The following is a 16,985-nucleotide window of genomic DNA, read 5'->3' as shown; positions in this document are numbered from 1 at the left end:
GGGGCAAAGTTTTTGCTGAGAAAGACGTATCCAATGCATACTACATTTTTTTAAATACTTTTATAAGCCACATTCAGGCTGCAACCTTCTCCGCCACTTCACCTAGATCTGATATAAGGTTAAAGCCTTGGATAAGTAAGCAGTTGATGAAAAAGATTCGCCTTAAAAACAAGCTTCGAAGAAAGAGCACTAAAAATCCTTCGAATACAAGGCTTCGTGGTCGACATAGAGATCTTTGTAGAAGGTTAAGAAAAGAAGTACGATTGGAACGCGACAGTTTCTATCGAAATGAATTCAGGTCGTCGTTTGGAAACCCAAAAAAGGAATGGAATGTTATAAACAGCCTTTCACATCGGAGTCCTAAGTCAATTGACACATCAATTGTTTTATGTAATAGTGGCCTAAATATTTCTGATCCCACAACTGTAGCAAACCTTTTTAATAGTCACTTTTCAGCAATCGGGCAAACTTATACAACTACTTATACATACGAACTTTCAATGAATAACTCAGTTATTTCAAATTTAGGTAGTAGTTTTTTCTTTGAACCTTTTACTGGCACTGAATTACTGAAGGTAGTAAAATGGTTGGACAACTCCAGATCTTGTGGCTCTGATCGTGTTTCAAATCAGGTTTTGAAAAAAGTCGCTCAAAATTTGGTTGACATTTTAATTTATTTGTTTAACAAAAGCGTGTACTCTGGAACTTTTCCTACTGATTTAAAATGTGCTGTTGTCATTCCTTTATATAAAAAGGGGAACAAAAAAGATATAAACAATTACCGACCAATCTCTTTACTTTCTTCTATTTCCAAAACTTTTGAAAAGCTTGTTAAAAGTAGAATTCTTTCTTTTCTTAACAACAAACATTTTTTCAGCTCGATGCAATACGGATTTAGATCTGGACTCTCAACAGAAGATGCCCTGCTGAGCTTTTGTTCTGTTATTTATGGCGAGTTAGACAAAAAGCAGAACTGTGCTGGCCTGTTTATTGATATCACGAAAGCATTTGATATGGTTGATCACCAAATACTGTTAGATAAATTGTATTGCATAAGATTTCGTGACTTTATGTACAATTGGCTCAAATCATATTTATCAGGAAGAGTGCAGAAAGTAAAGGTTGGCAATTGTTTAAGCAATTCTGTGACAGTTACCTAAGGAGTACCCCATGGGGCTGTTCTAGGTCCAATACTGTTCCTTGTTTATTCGAATTCTTTATTTTCTTTGCCGTTCTATGGCAAGGCTACCGCTTTTGCAGACGACCTTGCTATAGCCTATAGTTCATCGAACTATCTGGATTTGGTAGCAGGCGTCAACTTCGATGCTCATTTGTTGAGAGTGTGGTTTGCTTAACATAAACTGATCGTCAGCAATAAAACTAAACTGATGTATTTCAATTTACATCCAAGAACCTCACCTGATATTGCCATTATATTCCACGCCACTGACTGCAGACGTTTCTCCCTTAGCAATATGTCGTGCTCTGGTACATCGTTTAATCATGAAACAAATTGTAGCGATAAGTGTTTCCCAATTGAAAGAGTTGATACCTGGGTGTTTCTGTGGACCAATCCTTAAGTTGGTCAACACATATTTCTCGCCTGAAGGCATACATGCGATCTACTGTGCGCTATTTTTATAGTCTAAGGAATATATGTTCAAACGCAACGCTGAAGACGCTTTATTACGCTTTGGTTCACTCTAAGCTTCAATATGGCATATGCTGCTGGGGTGGTGCGTCTTACAGTAAAATCCAGCAACTTCTTACTATTCAAAAATGTGTCATAAGGAAAATATGTAATGTGAACCGTTTCCACCACAGCATAGAGTTGTTTAGAGAGCTGAAAATTCTTCCAGTAAAACACATGTACTATTACAAGACTTTAAAAATATTCTTTATTCGTTGTGGGTATTTACATAGCCTAGTCAAGGATAATTATAATTTGAGGCAAAACTCACTCGGACTTGTTGTTGTTCCCACATCTCGTACTACCCATTATAATAACTTTTTTACTATCGTATCTTGTAAAGCCTTCAATACGCTACCTGCGTCTATACGTGTCATTAGAAATATGCGTGAATTTTTAAAACATATCAAATCATTTTTATTAGAGCAGTCACACGCCGACATCAAAAGTTTGCTGAACCCTGCCACTTAGTAATTTAATTTCAACATTGTTATTTTCTATTGTTATACATTTTATTTTACATTTTGTAACTTTAACTTCAACTTATTAACTATTTTCACCCCACACACATTTGTATATATTTATTAATTTTTTTGAGATGGCATTCAAAACTAAAGTTTTAGATAACTTTACAGAATGCCTGACTTTTCTTTCAGTTTCAATGTATTAATTTAAGTGGCAATTTTATATATGTAAACATGTAAAAAATTATTTTGATTTGAAAGAAAATGAATAAATCTAATCTAATCTAATATATACATATGAATCGCTATTGCTTGCAATATCTTTCGAACGACAAGACGAAAACAATATACGTGCACATAATACATATTGCTATCGCAATTTCATCTTTATTGCTTTTGTAACCAATTTTCTTAGTACATATTACATATTAGTATCATTATTCTGTGCGCATTATACCAAATTGGTATTTTGTTATACTCAAAATTAAGTTCTACTACAACCACATAATAATTTTGTAAGAGAGCCCCAATTATCGAAATTTGTATCCAAACTTTATAGTCTTAAAATATGTTTTGTGGATGGATAAACAAAAATTCAACCAAATTCTTACTTTGTAGGTACTATATTTACTATACATAAGTACATTTAATTACATAAAAGAAAATAAAAAGAAACATAAATAATTGTATAATTTGAAATATTACGAGCAAAAGTAAGAGAAAAGAAAAGAACCCCCAACAGAACAAGCTCAGCCAGACTTAAGTATTCATATTAGATTTCGTTTCGATTTCGCCCCAATAAAGTGTGAACTGTTGGATAATTTTTTTTTCTCTCACTTCATACACTACACACACTTACATATACATTTTCCTAGTGTAAATAGCTATTCGGATTTCAACAATGCTGTAGCCCTGGTTAAGAAACCTGCACTATCTTTTTTTTTTGTTGCATACATACGTTAATATGAATTGTCAATAAATTGTGTATTCTAAAATGGGAATGCTGACAGTCTTTCTGATTTAGAAGGCACTAGGTAAATCAGGTAAGGGGCCACCGAAATTTTAGGTGCGTCGGTGGCCATGGATTTTGAGGGTGGGATATGCACCGGGCGTCGCAACAACATCAGCGGCGCCCCAAGTTATATTCGGCCCTTTTTGTTTTCCTTATTTTAATTTTCAACGTTTTTTTTTTTGCATTTCAGCGTTAGTAACCGGCCGTGTCCGGTTCGGAAATTTTTTTTGCGTTAGATTTATTTTTTTTTTGAATTTTAAATTTTGAATGTTTTAACGGTCTGTCCGTGACATCCGGTTCGCCGAATGTCGTTTTAATTTTGAATTATAAGCGTTTTGAGTCGTCTCTGCGCTTCTGTAATTTTTTTTGAATCTGACAGCTGAGTTTTTTGATAGGCATGATAGGAACTTTTCTCTGATTATGGCGCAGGAACAGTAAGGTTGGCATGGACCCGCCCCAGCCGACAATGACTAGCCACTGTGCACCACCACATCATGCCGACCGACTTCCTTACTGCTTCCATCAAAGATGCGATTACATAACAAATTTAATAACTTTTTGTAGATTTTATTCATTGTTTTGGATACGTTATGGCTGCGAGACTAATTTTTTGTGGAATATGTTCGTAATTTTTTCCGTTTTCTTCATTTTTATGAAATTGCATGATTTTTAGGTTAAGGCACCATTAATCGATCACATTGGAGGTGGTTATGGATATGAGTATGGTTACGACTATGGCGTTAGGGTTGAGGAAGTTTAATTGGCCTTTAAAGCGGGAGTCAAGCTGGAGACAGTGGTGCTTTATCGGTAACCGTATCGGTAATCTTATAACAGCTGATACGACCAACCTTATGAGAATCAGTGCAATCGATTATTGGTGCCGCTAAGGTCGTAACCGTATCGTAGCCAACCAATTGGGTTTTGGTTAAAGCTGGAGACATTGGTGCTTTATCGGTAACCGTATCGGTAACCTTTTAACAGCTGATTCGACCAACCTTATGAGAATCAATGCAATCGATTATTGGTGCCGCTAAGGTCGTAACCGTATCGCAGCCAACCAATTGGGTTTTGGTTTACCGTCGTAACGATAAACAGTTGATTACGTTAGGGATACGGATACAGCGATACGACATACGGCACCAATGACTCCAGCTTAACCGTCGTAACGATAAACAGCTGATTACGGTAGGGATACGAGTACAGCGATACGACAAACGGCACCAATGACTCCAGCTTCATTCTACAGGTAAACATCATTTTTTAACGACTCTTAAACTGGATCTCAAATTGTTGTTGTTAAAATGTTCATTTCTAAGTCCTTTTCCTTTCTCTGTGTCTTCTTTCTTTATTTGTTAAATAATATTCAATCTATAATCAGCCAAAGGTTATCATCACTACTGCTGTCTTTTAATATTTATTAATTACTTTTCTTTAGTTTTAAGATTTACATTTACATACATAAATATTTCATTATTATCCGTTATATTTAATTTAATTTGATTAATCTAATTTATTATTATTATAAATGTTAAATTTTTATAGCTCATGCAATTCATGTCTAGCACTGTTAAATAGTTTGTCAAAATTGTTGTGCTAGGAACAAATTTACAAATAAATACATACATACACACATACATGGTTGGGCTTGTACCTTAATGGTGCTTGTTACCGGATCTGGGTAATTCTTTACTTTAGCCCACAACTGCTAAAACTCGTACACAGTTTTCTTTTGTGCGTACAACAAATTCATCAAAACTACAACAACCCCGTGAAATTTTTCAATTCTGTTTGCAAATATCTCCGGAAAGGAATAAAAATATCTATTCCCGCTTTCGTATTCGTGATCCTGGGTTCAAAGCGCGTCTTTTGACACCTCTCCTGATATTTTTGAACGAGTTTTAGCAGTTGTGAGCTAAAGTGAAGAATTACCCGGATCTTCATCAGAGTGAGGCTGTTATATACCCAAAAAAATTGCCCTATTTGCTGCTGTCAAATGGAATGACGCCGATAATAATTGTGTCCTGCAAATTCGCGAACCACGTTAAGTACGACGTACCGTGTGGCCTTCCTATAACTATTCATAAATAAAATCAGCTGGTTGAGTTCTGTCGATGTGATAATTTGGAAATGGAAGACTGTGCATATTATTTGTAAATAATCTAAAAAGAAATGGAGCGTAGCAAACGTGATCTAGAGGCTTTGGTGTCTACACAGAAGGAGCAATTAGCTAGATATGAGAAACGTTTGAAAGGTCTGTATTGATTATAAATAATGAATTTATAGATAACATACATCTGCATTTTCTCAACAGACGTTGTCACCGCGTATAAAGGCTTACTCAAAGAAAAGGAAGCACTTGAGTCTAGTTTGGCCGCCCTCAATACATCCAATGATAGAACTAACGAAGAAAGGAAGTCCTCAAGTACCACGGAAATTACTGATAGTTCAAAAAATACAATAAATGAAAAAGCTTCCATCGCCGATGCAACATCCGATGCTGAGCTTGATGGAGAAGATAAAGTGTTGCAAACACAAATTATGACGTTAATGAACTCATTGGCAACATTATCGGCCGAAAAGTCTCGGATGGAGGCATCATTTCAAGCAGATAAAAAAGAACTACGTTCACAACTACAGCAGAAAGATCAAACAATTTCTAATTTGAAGGAAACTATTAAAGAAGTTGAAGATAAAGCCAAAACTCATTTGGAGGAAATGAAAGCAAAATGGATAATAGAATGCCAAGAGCGAGAAAAAGAAACAAATAATCAAATGGTGATGATACGTGAATTACAAAAGTTGTATGCAGATGAACGCCATCTTAAAGAAAATATTGAAATGCAATTAAATAATTTTAAAACACAATTTTCCAACAATGAAATAGAAAGTGTACGTATACGTGAGCTCCAAGCGCAGCTAAAAGAAGCAAAAACACAATTAAGGCAAATGCAGGCGAGTGGCAATGATAATCTACAATTGCAGAAAGATGCCGAAAATGCGTCAGATAATGTTGTTGTATTAAAACAATTACAACAACAGATGCAACAATTAAAGGATCAACACGCTATAGCTATTAAAAATGAGCAGCGACGTGCATTACATGCAGAAGAACAAAGCAGACGGCAAGCCGCCTTACACGAAGATCGTGTTGCAAATTTGGAAGCTCGTTTGGCAGAGTTGAGTGGCACCGTTGGAAACTATGATCGATTGCGACAGCAAGATCAAGAAAGCATACAAATTTTACGTAGAAAGTTACATGAATTAGAGCGTAACTCTGATACTATAACAAAGCTGGCGACAACTAAGGATAACGAAAATGAAAAATTTCGAAGAAAGTCTTCCAACCAGGATATTTCAGTCATAGTTGATGAAATATTACATTTGAAAAATTTGCTTGTGACCGAAAATTCCCGTATAGCAAATCCTATAGATTTAAGTAAAATATTTTCTATAAGCTCAGATCACGCTAAATGTAATGAAGAATTGAAACGTTTACAACAGCAATATGATGATTGTAAGCGTGAAATATTACAAGAAAAAGAAAGGGCACAGATACAAAAGTCACACATAAGTACTTTACAAGAAAAAGTGAAAGTACTCAATTGTAATATAGACGAACAAGAACTAGAATTGAAGAATCATGCGGAAAATTTGAGGGGCGCTATAAAAAATGAGCGCGCCAAGTGGAAGGCCAAACTAGATGAACTTGATAATCAGTCACGTTGCAAAGTTGTTGATTTGGAACAACAATTACAAAAGCAAAGACAGCGTTCATTGCAATTGCTTGACGAAAAGGAACAAGAAATAAAAACTTTAAAAACATCATTTGAAGTGTTCCATTTTGCCACTCTACCCTCTACAGCAATAAATACACAGGCCGAACAAAATGTGCCAATGTCGTCAGCATCTGATGCAGAAAGTAATGATGGAAATGTGCCAAGTGGCACTACGCAAATGTCTTCGAAAGCTGCCATTAAAGAAAAAAAGATGTCAGTTGGTGGTGATTGTCACATGTTGCATTACGCCAATGAAATTGCGCGTAAAGATATTGAAATTACAGGATTGCGCAAAGCAAAATATGCTGCTGAAACGTCGTTGCGAAAAGCTATACAAGAGAAAGTGAACGCGCAGGAAGAACTTTGCGAGAAAATTGCAGCGCTGGAGGAACAAGTCGACAGGTTAATAAATTACATATATACCAATGTCTTCGTACAGCTCTTTGCTTGAACTTTTATCACAAAGGCAAACCCCAGTTATGCAATTCTGTTTAACCTTATTCATAAAAAACAAAATGTGTTTATAAAGCTCTTATAATTGATGTATATTGGAACGATTTTCCGTCATCCTTTGTCAAATTTGGTTGTGAGACAAACCGGTTTCGGCGTTGTGCCATCATCAGTGTCGAATTTCGTTCTGATCAGTTGTCGTTTGTCCTGTAGGTACATGAGCAGGTATTATAAGAATTGATGCTTGTGTATATTTAGTTATGTGTATGTGCTGTGTGTTCATTCAGGCCGGCGTCTCAACGTACTCGAAAACATGGAAATCTACAAACAGAAATCATTCGACGGTAGAATAATAAACGAACAGATAAAGACAATTTCTGACACAATATTAGAGCCTTTAAAACTTGTTTACAAGAAACAAAGTAATCACATAGATACAACAGACAAACACACAACAACAAATAAACACAAAACAATTGACGCACCAATACAACAAAACCACAAAGAAGGTCAAACCACTAAAATTACGGATTTTTACCTGCCTCAGTCAGCCACACAAATCGATCAGTAAAAACCACCCTCGGTTCTGAATGAACACACAACACATGCACATAACTAAATATACACAAGCACCAGTTTTTGACAATACCTGCTCATGTACCTACCAACTATAAATACAGGACAAACGACAACAATAGATCAGAACGAAAATCGACACTGATGATGGCATAACGCCGAAAACGGGTTTGTCTCAAAACCAAATTTGACAATGGATGACATAAAATCGTTCCAATATACATCATTTATCCACCCTGTCGGAAAATCAACAAAACAACATAAGTCTCTTATAATTGGAAATTTGTATGGAAATGTCTTTTTAAAAGGCTTTATTAAACTTTTGAATTTTTAATGAATAAGGTAAGAAATAAATGAAGAAAAAAACTTCATTTTAATATACCCCCGGGTTTTATCACATAATAGCAAAATCTAGTTATTTACCTAATCCTGATGGATGTTACAGCGTTTAAAAGGAAAATTTCGATTATTTTGTTCCACTAAAGTCTTCGTACAATACTGTTTTATTGTAGGTAATCCTTGATTTTTAACCTTAGCATTTTAAAAGTGAATCATTTAAATTACAAAGTCCGTCTCGAGATTTGAAAAGCAAACCGTTTTTAAGTGGCCAAAAACTCTCGTTTTCTATATTTAAATATATATAGTCATAATATAGAGATTAACTAGGGCTTGTAAACTGAAAATTTCGGGTTTATAGTGATTATGTCGAATTTGTGTGAAAAAGTTCTCCCATCTTGTTTCGAGGAAACACTAAAAAAATTTCGTTGTTGGTGAAGGGATAAAACCTTCGTTGGAATGCTTGTATTATCAACAGTAAATCACTTTAAATCCATCTTTCATCTGTTTCCTTTATTAAAAAAGTCGTCAATGTTCGAGGATTTTAGTTTAATATAATGATAGAATTTTTTGATTTTTTAGTAGATAACTTCTTAATTAACAAAGAAAGGGAATATTTTAGTTAGGTCCGGTTTTTCAGTGCGAGTTAAAACTCCAGTTAAAGTTGACTAGACTTTAACTCTGTGTCACTTCGGTCGCTGAGATGAGCAGCAACTCTAACTGGAGTTTAAACTCAACCATGAGTAGCATGTTGGTTAGATTAAGAAGAGACATTACTTTGTTACTTACATTACTCGATGTTTTTGTGTGAGGTAGTTGCTGTGAGATATTATTATTATTTATCAACTAATTAAATTAATTAATGGGTGTAAGAGTTAGTGAAAACGCGTCTGTTTTAAGTTTGTAAGATATAAAATTACTGTATTCTTTATTGTGTGAATTGATAATATGTAAAAATGTATTGTTGATTGGCAATTATGACTTAAACTTATATTGCGCTTATGATTGCTGCAGTTACCGCGCTTTAGCGCATTTTAGCCTTTTATTAAACAGGATCGGCCATTTTCGCTGTACTTACAAAGGAATTGCTTTAATTCGTTTCTTGATTGTGACAACAACAGAAAATGGTTGGACGTTAGCGGTTCGTCGTATTCATGTGTCAACGGCAGATCTGTCAATGGCCTGGAATTTATAATGTTTTCTGCCTCTATGAGTACGCATTGCAGGGTAGCGACTTTAGGTGCTGTTTCGCGCAGTGTTTTGTTCAGCAGAGATTTAACGATCCTTATTAACCTTTCCCAGCATCCGCGTGAGCGGGGTTCGCTCGACAATTGAACAGCCACTCAATGTTATACTTGGTAGCTTCTGCTTGAATACGGTCTGTGTCAAGTAGTTGCTCTGCGTTTCACAACTCCTTTCGTGCGCCTATAAAATTAGTGCCGTTATCGCTTCGTATTCTAACTGGTGTACCACGACGATTTACAAAATTTCGGAGGCACACGATGAAGGAATCCGTTGACAGATCATCAGCTAGCTCAATATGCGCCGCTCTAATGGTCAAACAGGTGAAGATGACACCCCACCGTTTCTCCCTTCTTCGCCCTACCGCGACATTAAATGGCCCAAACAGATCTACGCCGATATAAGAAAACGGTCATACGTAGGGCGTGACGTGGTCGGCAGGAAGCTGTCCCATCAATGGTGCTACTGGATTGCTTTTATCGGTTATACATTTGAGAGATTTTCGTTGTACTCATTTGTCCAGATTTTTTGAGATACGAGCATTGGCTAGTAACTCTTACAACGAGCTAACACAGAAAGAGCATTAGCTGTCAGGGCTATCAGCTTTATCTAATAACGTATAGGTAAAGTGAATTGAATTGTTTAGATACGGGGACCGATGTGGTTGATGAAATTGTTAATTTTTTGTTGTTCTCTTTAGTAGGTACCTTAAGGAGATCGATCCAATTGCTATTGAAGTATTGATTCCTGGCTGTTTCCAGAGCAGGGCAGTGTGAGAATAGATGTGAACGGTTGTCCCTATAGGAAAATAAAGAATAAATATTTCCCATTGAAATTTATATATAAATGTATTTTATTATTTCACAATGAAAAATATTTAATGACTGACTCAACTATGAAAACTTGTTGAACAATATAAAATTTAAATGTTAGTTGCTAAGCAACACTTTTGTTCTGAAAACTTGAACTGCACCGCCACATCCCCACATGTTTGGCATGTTGGCGGAGGTTCGCCTTTCAAGAGGTTTTCGTGTGTCTCAGCTGTGTGACTCACTCGTAAACGTCAAAAGTTGTGTATTTTCTTTTTCCATAGGCCAGATGGGTATTGCGGGGGGGGGGGGGGGGGGCGAAGTCTCTATTGACAAGTGCGTAGTGGTGGTGATTATAAATAAGCCAGTCATGTTTTGATTTTGTGCGGAGTTGACGTCTTATTGCCGCTTCCATGTCTTTCTTATCTAAAGTAGCAGCCATTTCGGTCCCATGAATCCCTGTATCCAGAGCAAATGAATGGTCGATTCCTCCCGAATTAATAAGTCTCGGATATGATTGATTGTGATTATTTAGTAATGCCATATTGCACTTCGAATCGCAACCGCTTCTGCAGTGAAGACTGATGCGTGGCGGGTAATGTTTGTATTCTGAGAGTGGTGCCAGTTGTGTCAACCACAGTATAACAGCTGGGCCGTTATCGGTTTTAGAGATATCCGTATACCAAATGGTCCAATTGTTCGCTTCATAATGCATTTTACGCTCTTGGAAGATGGATGCGTATACGTCTTTTGGGGTGTTACTTTTGTATACCTGGCCATGATAAGGTCGCATGAGGTATTCTCGATCTCCCATGGGGGGTTTGGAGGCTTGAAATTTACCAATGTATGTGGGAGTCTCATGTTTTTAATAGGAGTTGTTCGAAGCGCGTAAAGGCTTGCTCGCGCAGCTTGGTGGTAAATTGCATTGAAGGTGTTTATAGTTGACCTTGGGGAGTCTCCGAAAAAAAAAAACAAAAACCACGATGTTTTAGTTAAATATACCGAGGTATTAATATGCACATGAAATTTTTTGCTTGCAAGATACGTAATCACATTTATTCGGGCAGCTAATGATTTCGTCGGTCAAAAGCTTTTTCGAAATCTAGTGACAGGATTGAGACATGATTGCGTGCTGAAAGAGCTTTTGTGACATAGTAGTCAATGTGAAATGGGGCATCAGTTCAACCTCTATCGGCCCTGAACGCGACTTGGTTGCAATTACCTACTTGTTGAGTCTCGATTAGCCAAGCAATCCGGTTTGCTATTGTTCGCTCTAAAACTTTTGATAAACAAGAAATTAGTGAAATCGGACGGTATCTATCGGTGGAAAGGGAACTTTTTTTTGACTTGTGTATTGAAATTATAGTTGCGATTTTCCGGCTTTGGGGGAAAATTTTCCCAAGGCGGACATTTCGTTAATCATCTTGTAGCAGATACGATCAAAGTCGGGAGTCTATCCTCTTCCTTTGGAGATGTACATGGATAGTTCTGTCGCACTGATTGGTTTTTCGATAAGTGCTGCTGACGGGTGCAATTCGGTTAGAGAGGATATTTGACGTAGAGTGTGCCTATTTTCAGATGTGAAATTACTAAGGAAATTACTTACATACGAAACTTAGCATTGAGTTTTTTTAAATGTATCTATAATGTTTTCGGTTGACCGGGTGTTTTTAAACTTATGCCAAGCTTTCATCTTTTCTTCTCAAAGGTACGCGAGCTCATTGTACCACCAGATACGTGGGTTCTTGGGGATTGAGACGCTTGTGGAATATAACGATTTACGACTGTCCGAATGGCCATGGAAATGTTCGCTGCCCCTGGGTTAGGGGAATTCGAATTATATCTTCATTCCAATTCAATATCCACTTCGGATAGTTTGTCCAGTCGGCATGATCTAAGAGAAATTTTGGTGGTGCCTTTGTTCGATGAGAGATGTTGGGATTGAGTGCAATGCTCAGAATTTACGGAAAATGGTCGCTATGGTGAACGTCATCCAGAATTTACCATTTTATTAATGGGGAATGGGAGAGCATAGGGAAATATCAACATGGGAAGAAGAGAAGTGTGTAGAAAAATGAGTCGGACTACCATCATCTAGAACGCATAGCTCAGACAGTCTGCAATATTGAGGTCACAGATTGCTCCATCCGTTGAAATCGCCAAGTATTATTAGCGGTGTACTAACGGAACCATAGATATCTGTGAGATCTCTACTACTAAATTGCTGGCTGGACGGTAAATATAAGGAAACAACTGTACATTTAGTGTTTACTTCAACTTCGATCATAACAACTTGAAGAGGAGTTGTAATGTTTAATTTTTTATGTGGGAAGTGGCTTTTTATCATTACACCAACACTTTGCTTAGATGTTGTGTTAGCTCTAGCGTTTACGAAGTACTTCGTGTAATTCTTTGGAAAGCTTTGGACGTAATCGAAAGGACGGTGTGTTTCCTGAATTGAAGTTATGCTAGATTTGTGTTGCTTAATCAGAATTGGCAATTCCGATAAATTGTCATAGTAACCGTTCATATTCCATTGTAGAATATTCAGGTTAAAATAAAACAATAAATGTAAGGCGCGATAACCTCCGAAGAGATCTAAGGCCGAGCTTCTCTTGCAATTTGCGTCGTGCTCCTCTTGATTTTCCCTAAAAATTGGCCGGACGGGACCTACATGTTTTATGCCGACTCCGAACACTCGGAGCGCTTGACAAACACTGCCGAGGGGCGACCGCGCTTAGAAAAATTTTCTTTTAATTGAAAAATCTTATTTCTAAAATTTTGATGTTGCTTTGCCCAGGGTTCGAACCCAGGGAATACAGTGTGGTAGGCGGAGCACGCTACCATCACACCACGGTGGCCGCCAGAATATTCAGGTTCATGGTAAGAAATAAGAGATTTTCAGCGGACCTTACAAGGCGAGAAAATGTGTTAACTTATATTATAACTTGTCAGGAGAGGGGTTTGAAGGGCGGTCGAGATTTTCGACGTTTTTAATAAAATCGTTGGTTTTAAGGAGTTTTTGGGTGAAAAGAGATATGGGTGACATGTGTTTATAGGTGGATTGGCTGCTGAAGTTGAGATTTGCAGCGAAACTGGTTTTTGATACCGTAACTGCAATTCCGCTTATTTGCAACTTTCTACTAACGTTCGAATCACTAAACTGTTGAATAAATAACTCCACTATTTAATAATGCAAATGGTCTTTATTAGACTACTTTCAAAATAACACTTCTATTGTTCGCCGGATACCGTCTGTTGCTGCCTTTTATACTCTGTGATTTCTCGTTCGCATACTACAGGCGCTTCCATTTCTAGAATTTACTAGTTAGTTATCAGCTATAAAATTACTACGTTTATAGCTTCTCATATGCGCGTGTATATGTGGGTGATACTTGCACAATTATAATTGCCTACGTTTGGGAGCATCTCAGATAAGATATATGCATGTGTTTGTGCGTCTCTTCTCCGCTGCGTGTACGTACATATATGTAGACATAATGATTGATTTATTGATGTGCATAGAAGTCACTGCTTAGCATCGGCTTAGAGATGATAGTATCCCTTAGTGTTGCTAATATTCGTCACACTGCCCTCCACCTAAGTCTGATCGTCCCGATCAGACAAATCTCTCGATCTAAACGCTGCACTTCCCAAGGCCGCCGGTTCTATGTACCGGAGCGACTCGGGATTTTTCCCTACCAAGGAATGCCATTTCAGTGTAACCCCATTTAATTTGTTGCGTCCCTACCACAAATTGTCATCCTCCCAGCAGCTCCTCGCAGCGGGACTGCTCCATATTCTCTTGCTCCGGGAAGGTATCGAACCCAATCCGGGTCCGTCTCCTGACCCCGGTCCTGAGAAATGGTTTTGCTGCATCTGCCGGAAAAGAATCTTTTTAGGACGGTCATACTCTTGTCAGTGTGTCTCGTGTAAGGGATGGTTGCATCGGACAGGTTGTTCTGGGCTAGCCCCAAAACCAGACGTCCACGTAACTTCTATAAATCTTTTGTGGCTCCTTGCTGTTCACGTCCTAGGACGTCCCGTAGTCTGCGCCTTAGCGCCAGAGTGACGACGTCTCCCCCTATGCACTTCAGAATTCTGCAGTTAAACTGTAATGGATTAACTGGGAAGATTACGGAGATAGTCGACTTCATGAAGCGTACAACATCCGCATTGCTGCGATTCAAGAGACTAAAATCACAGCAAGATCTGCATTGCAGACCTGTTCTGGGTATAATGTCCACAGAAAAGATCGCGAGAGCGGAAATGGAGGCGACCTCGCGTTATCATACACCACACTGTGCAATATCATATATTTGATCCCGACATCGACCGCAGGGACAGTGTCTTAGAACGTCAAGGATTATCTGTCCGGTTGGGCGATGCAAATCTAGAAATCATCAACGTCTACATCCCTCCTGTCACCTGTTGCCCCAGTGGATACCGCCCTGATATCAGCGGCGTACTCACTGGAAACAATCGCATTATCTTAGGCGATTTCAATGCCCATCACGATATATGGCATTCAAACTTGCGGGTGGACAGTAGGGGTGAGATGTTAGCGGATCAAATAGAAGAAACGACGTTCTGCACTATAAACGGAGACGACCCACACGTATGGTAGGAAGCTGTCACAGTTCGCCGGATATTTCAATCGTGAGCGCAGAACTCGTAAACTGCGTCAACTGGCAGCCGATGGTAACATTGGCATCCGACCACCTGCCTATACTTATTTCGTTCGAGCGTCCCGCCGACTTCATCGTCGCAGAAAAACGCACTTTCATTAACTTTAAAAAAGGAAAGTGGGACGAATGCAAATCCTATACAGACATGCTGCCCTCCCTATCCCAACTGATGCCCGCCAAGGGGAGCGCGCTTTTCGCAAGGTCATTGAGTCCGCCTCGCCTCGTTTCATTCTCGCCGGTAGAATTGCCGAAATTCGGCCCCACTTCCCGGCAGAGGCCGCAAGTTTAGCGAGAGAACGTGACCTTATAAGACAGCTCGATCCCTGCGACCCCCAAATAAGGGACATAAACCAACGCATCAGATTGCTTGTGGATGTACACAAGCGGGCGAAATGGGAGGAGCACCTAAGCGGTTGTAACCTCTCTGCCGGTGTAGGTAAACTTTGGTCCACTGTAAAGTCCCTATCGAATCCGTCTAGGCTCAATGACAAAGTTTCCACCGCCTTTGGCGACAAAGTGCTGTCTGATGCGAAAAAATGCGCGAGCGCTTTCTGCCGACAATACATAATGCATTCTACGGTCGACAAAAATAGACGGAGGGCCAACAGACGCGCACGTAAACATAAGTTCAGCGCGTCACCAATTACCATCACCGCCAAAGAGGTTGCAGATGCCATCGGTCATGCTAAACCATCCAAAGCAGTGGGCCCAGAGGGCATAACCATGCCGATGCTTAAAAGCCTAGGGAAAGAGAGTTTCAAATATTTAGCACATGTCTTCAACCTGTCTCTTTCCACCTTTGTCATACCCGAAAAATGGAAAATGGCCAAGGTGGTCCCGCTACTAAAGCCTGGGAAACCAGCTAACATAGGAGAGTCATATCGCCCGATATCTCTCCTATCTCCAGTAGCCAAGACGCTTGAAGCCATTTTGGCCCCCCACTTCAAAGCAAATTTGCAGCTAGCCTGTCATCAACATGGCTTTAGAAAACTCCATAGCACCACCACCGCGCTAAATGCCATTAGCACCCAGATAAATTGTGGTCTAAATCAGAAGCCCCACCATAGAACAGTACTCGTAGCGCTAGAAAGGTGGACCGCAAATTATCTGGGTGGTCGGCAGGCATCGGTGCAATTAAGAAACGAAATATCAAAGCCAAGAAGAATTAAACAAGGGGTGCCTCAGGGTGGTGTCCTATCCCCACTTTTGTTTAATTTTTACATATCAAAACTACCTTCGCCACCAAAAGGAGTTACTATCGTTTCTTACGCCGATGACTGCACAATAATGGCCACAGGCCCGGCCCAAAGATCGATGAGCTTTGCAACAGAATAAACGGCTACCTCCCTGATCTCTCCCTAGTTTTTTCGCCTCGCAAAACCTGGCATTATCACCGACTAAATCATCGACGACCCTATTTACAACTTGGACGTTCCAAATGTCGACCATTTTGAACATCCACGTCGATGGCACCACGCTACGCACTGTCCTACATCCCAAAATCTTGGGTGTGACGTTTGATCAGGATCTACATTTTGGTGAGCACGCAGCCGCAATTGTTCCGAAAATCCAGAGCCGTAATAAAATCCTCAAATCCCTTACTGGAAGTACTTGGGGAAAAACAAAGAAACGCTCATTACCACATACAAAGCAATTGGACAGCCGTTTGCGCGCTACGCGTCCCCTATATGGTCGCCAAGCCTAAAAACTACCCACTGGAAGAAGCTACAGGCCCGCTAAAATACTGCCCTCAGAACCGCCACGGGCTGTCTTCTTATGTCCCCAGAGCACCATCTACATAATGAGGCGAGAATACTCCCCATCAGGGAGAGAAATGAGATGCTAACCAAACAGTTACTGTTGAATACCCAGAAACCTGGGCATCCCAACAGACATCTGGTTGATGAGCCAGTACCGCCTAGGGACTTGAGGAGTCATCTCC

The 16,985-nt window shown here is 39.1% G+C and overlaps 1 protein-coding gene across 2 annotated transcripts in view; it reads left to right on the top strand.

Moving 5' to 3' along the window:
* Window positions 1-4,952: 4,952 nt before the first annotated feature.
* GCC88 (GRIP and coiled-coil domain containing 88 kDa) overlaps window positions 4,953-16,985 on the top strand; it is a 45,542-nt gene continuing 33,509 nt past the window's right edge. Inside the window, exons 1-2 of one of the 2 annotated variants that reach the window (XM_067759298.1) lie at window positions 4,953-5,417; window positions 5,478-7,344. In XM_067759298.1, the coding sequence (XP_067615399.1) occupies window positions 5,336-5,417; window positions 5,478-7,344 (1,949 nt within the window). In that variant the 5' untranslated portion in view covers window positions 4,953-5,335. The remainder of the gene's footprint in view (window positions 5,418-5,477; window positions 7,345-16,985) is intronic. The other variant, XM_067759299.1, reaches the window with a different exon arrangement.

The sequence above is a fragment of the Eurosta solidaginis genome, chromosome 1 (assembly GCF_040869045.1).
Source record: "Eurosta solidaginis isolate ZX-2024a chromosome 1, ASM4086904v1, whole genome shotgun sequence".
Classification (NCBI taxonomy): Eukaryota; Metazoa; Arthropoda; class Insecta; order Diptera; family Tephritidae; genus Eurosta; species Eurosta solidaginis.
This window is presented reverse-complemented; position numbering and strand designations above follow the sequence as displayed.